Below are 2,856 nucleotides of genomic sequence, written 5' to 3'. Positions count from 1 at the left end.
TTGAGATGTTTCACATGTTTACGTCTTCTACATCTTCAGAGGAAATGAAGACGTGAGAAAACTCACAGTAGGCTCTCTTTTTAAAAGGAAAGTAATCTTCCCAGGCCTTGCTGAAGAACATACATCCATGACACAGTATTTTCTGTGTTCCTTCAGTGTCTTTATCTACTGACCTTTTCATCAAAAGGACTACCCTCAAAATTAAGACACTATCAGAAGAAAACGAGCAGAGTCAAAGCTGCAGAAGAGCCAGAACAAAACTCAACCAATACCTGCCTGTTTACCACCCATGCTAGTAAAGGCTCCTCACATCACAGCTCTGCCCAAGATGCCCCTTACAAGAGCATACAGGGCCATCAGGGTCTTACAGGGCAATTTGCCTTGCTGCCTATAGACAGGCAACATCCTCAGTTACAGCGAGGCACACCAACAGCTTGAGCCCCTCTGCACCCCACATGGTAGGGCAGGAGTGCAGCAGGTTGCAAAAACAGTAAGTATCCCGTTATGTTTTGCTACACACAGAAAGAAGGATGTGTAATGGTGAGCTTTTTCACTTTTTTAAAGCTTTTTTTATTCTTACAAACCCATTCTCATTGGTACTTTTTGCTTAATTTCAGGGCTTGGGGCACCAGTAGTAGTCAACCAAGCTTGCAGGGCAAGAGTGAAGACTTCAGAAACAGTTTCAAGTGCCCAGCGTGACAAAGCCCAACCGTGAGCACAACAAACCCCTTTCCCAGCAACATACAAACACTGAAAAGTATGTAGCAAAATAAGCTGAATAAATTAGAAATACTTGAGAAATGTGGTGCAAAATGTAGTACAAGGAGAGCTGAACTAAGGCACTTGTTTTCATGTGTTACTCAGGACACCCTCTGTGTCGCATCCTCCTGTGGGAGAAGGTCATCCAAACCAGTCACCACTCCCCAAACCTGGAAATGCCGAACTGTGTGCAAGACAGACACCAGCTTTTACTTCACAGTGCGTTACTCAAAGGTGTTACCAAAGTTCTCCTGATAAATGCAGCATCAGCAAATGCTTTGACTCCTCCTCTGTCCCGGTTTTAGACTTCTCATCCGTGCGAGAAGTCACCAGTCTATTTTAAGCAAAAACATTTTTGCAGAAGTCCCTGTTGGCTGCTATTAGCCAGGAGGGATGTGTGCACAGGCCTGGGGAAGGCAGGGAGCGGTATCGAAGTGTGTGGAGTGACAAAAACCAGAGCAGCCCAGTTCAGCCCCAGAGCCAGCCTCAAAACAGGCTGTTGTTCAGAGATGCCGCAGGCACAGTAAAGGTGGTACAGACAGGCAAGCCTGTCGTGAGGTTGACGGGTGCTCACAGCAGTGAATCATATTGTCATGGAGTCCATTCAACTAACAAAATAACTGATAACACAAAGCACACCACTGCTGTCGCAGTACTGTCTCTGAAATGGATGTGAGAACAGGAAAACCTGGATCCAAAGCTACATCTGGAGCAAACACATCACAAAGTTTTCACACTAGCGCTCTGTGCAGCTCTGACTAATCAGGTAGGTGCAGTCAAGCCTGAATCAAGATCACAAAAATTCACTTCAAGAGGGAAAATGCAAAGCCCTACTCAGTCTCATCTCTCCACAAAGTAAAAAGTAAACGGTTCCACAAGCCACAGCAACGCGACACTATGCACGTCCATCCTTTGCTGGAAAAAAAGAAGCGGCCGCTCAAAAACCACCAGGTTTGGGGGACTCTCCGGGGTGAGGCTCTCCCGAGAGGGCCTCGGGCATGGGGCTGCGGCCGCCTGCCCCTGCCCTCCCAGTCGGGCGCCCATCAATCGCGGGGGGCTATCTCGGGGCAGCCGCAGCACCGCAGCGTGTAGTTGCGGCCGCCGTTGTTGTCCCAGAACTCGCCTTGCTGGCCGCGGTACCGGATGGCGAAGTGAAGGGCCGAGCCCTCCCGCAGGCTCGGCGGGACAGGCAGGGTGAAGCAGTAGCGCTCTGCCGGCGGGTCGGGGGGCAGCGGAGCGGCCGGGACGTCCAAGAAGGAGAGCCACTCGTTGAAGGTGTAGCGCACCGTCACCTCCTGGGGGCCGGGGCCGCCCAGCACTCGCACCGTGCCCCGCACGTCGGTGGGCGCCGCTGGCCGCCCCAGCCGCTCCAGGCAGACTCGCTGCCGCTGCAGCCGCTCGACGCTGGGCTCCCCGCCGTCGGGGAAGTCGGGCACCAGGCGCGGCGTGGGCTGCGGCGGGTCCTCACCGACAGGCAGCGGGTCCTGCTCGGCGGCGGCCGGGCTCTGCAGGCGGGACAGCGCGGCGGGTGGCACCTGCGGCTCCTCGGCGTCGCTGAAGTGCTTGACGCTGGCGAGGCTCAGCCCCAGCGAGTCAGCGAACTGCACCCGCTTCTTGCACTTGCTGCAACAGTCTTCGCCCGCCGCCGCTTCCTCCTCTTCCTCTTCCTCCTCCTCCTCTGCCTCCTCCTCCACCTCCTCCCTCCGCTCGCCGGGGCCAGGGGACGGCGGCCGCCCGCAGCGGCGCAGCTCCAGCAGCATCAGCTTGGCGTCGTGGGGCACCGTCGGGGCCGCGCCAAGAAGCCGCCGCTCCCCCGCCGCCGGCTCCTGCCGCGGGCGTGCGGGGCTCGCCATGGCGGGGCGCCCCGCTGGGCCCGTCCCGGCCGCCCCTGTGGCGGTGAGCGGGAGGGCCGGCACCGCTTTATCCGGAGCCCCCTCCGCAGGCCCCGGAGCCTCCCCGCGGGCGGGACCTCCCGCAGCGGGCGGTACCGGGATGGCAGCAGCCGCGACGGGCGGGCACGCACGTCCTCCCGCCTGCAGCCCGCGCAGGGGCTCCCGGCACAGCGGCGCAGGGGGAGAGCGGCGAGCAGCACCGGCG

At 57.8% G+C, this 2,856-nt stretch overlaps 1 protein-coding gene across 1 annotated transcript; it reads right to left on the bottom strand.

Moving 5' to 3' along the window:
• Positions 1–553: 553 nt before the first annotated feature.
• On the bottom strand, positions 554–2,612 carry PPP1R3G (protein phosphatase 1 regulatory subunit 3G). The gene has a single exon (XM_034064543.1). It carries the CDS (start codon positions 2,610–2,612, stop codon positions 1,803–1,805), a length of 810 nt encoding a protein of 269 aa, XP_033920434.1. The 3' UTR covers positions 554–1,802.
• Between the last annotated feature and the right edge of the window lie 244 nt (positions 2,613–2,856).

The sequence above is a fragment of the Melopsittacus undulatus genome, chromosome 1 (genome assembly GCF_012275295.1).
Source record: "Melopsittacus undulatus isolate bMelUnd1 chromosome 1, bMelUnd1.mat.Z, whole genome shotgun sequence".
NCBI lineage: Eukaryota > Metazoa > Chordata > Aves > Psittaciformes > Psittaculidae > Melopsittacus > Melopsittacus undulatus.
Note: the sequence above shows the minus strand (reverse complement) of the source record. Positions and strands in the feature narration are given on the sequence as shown.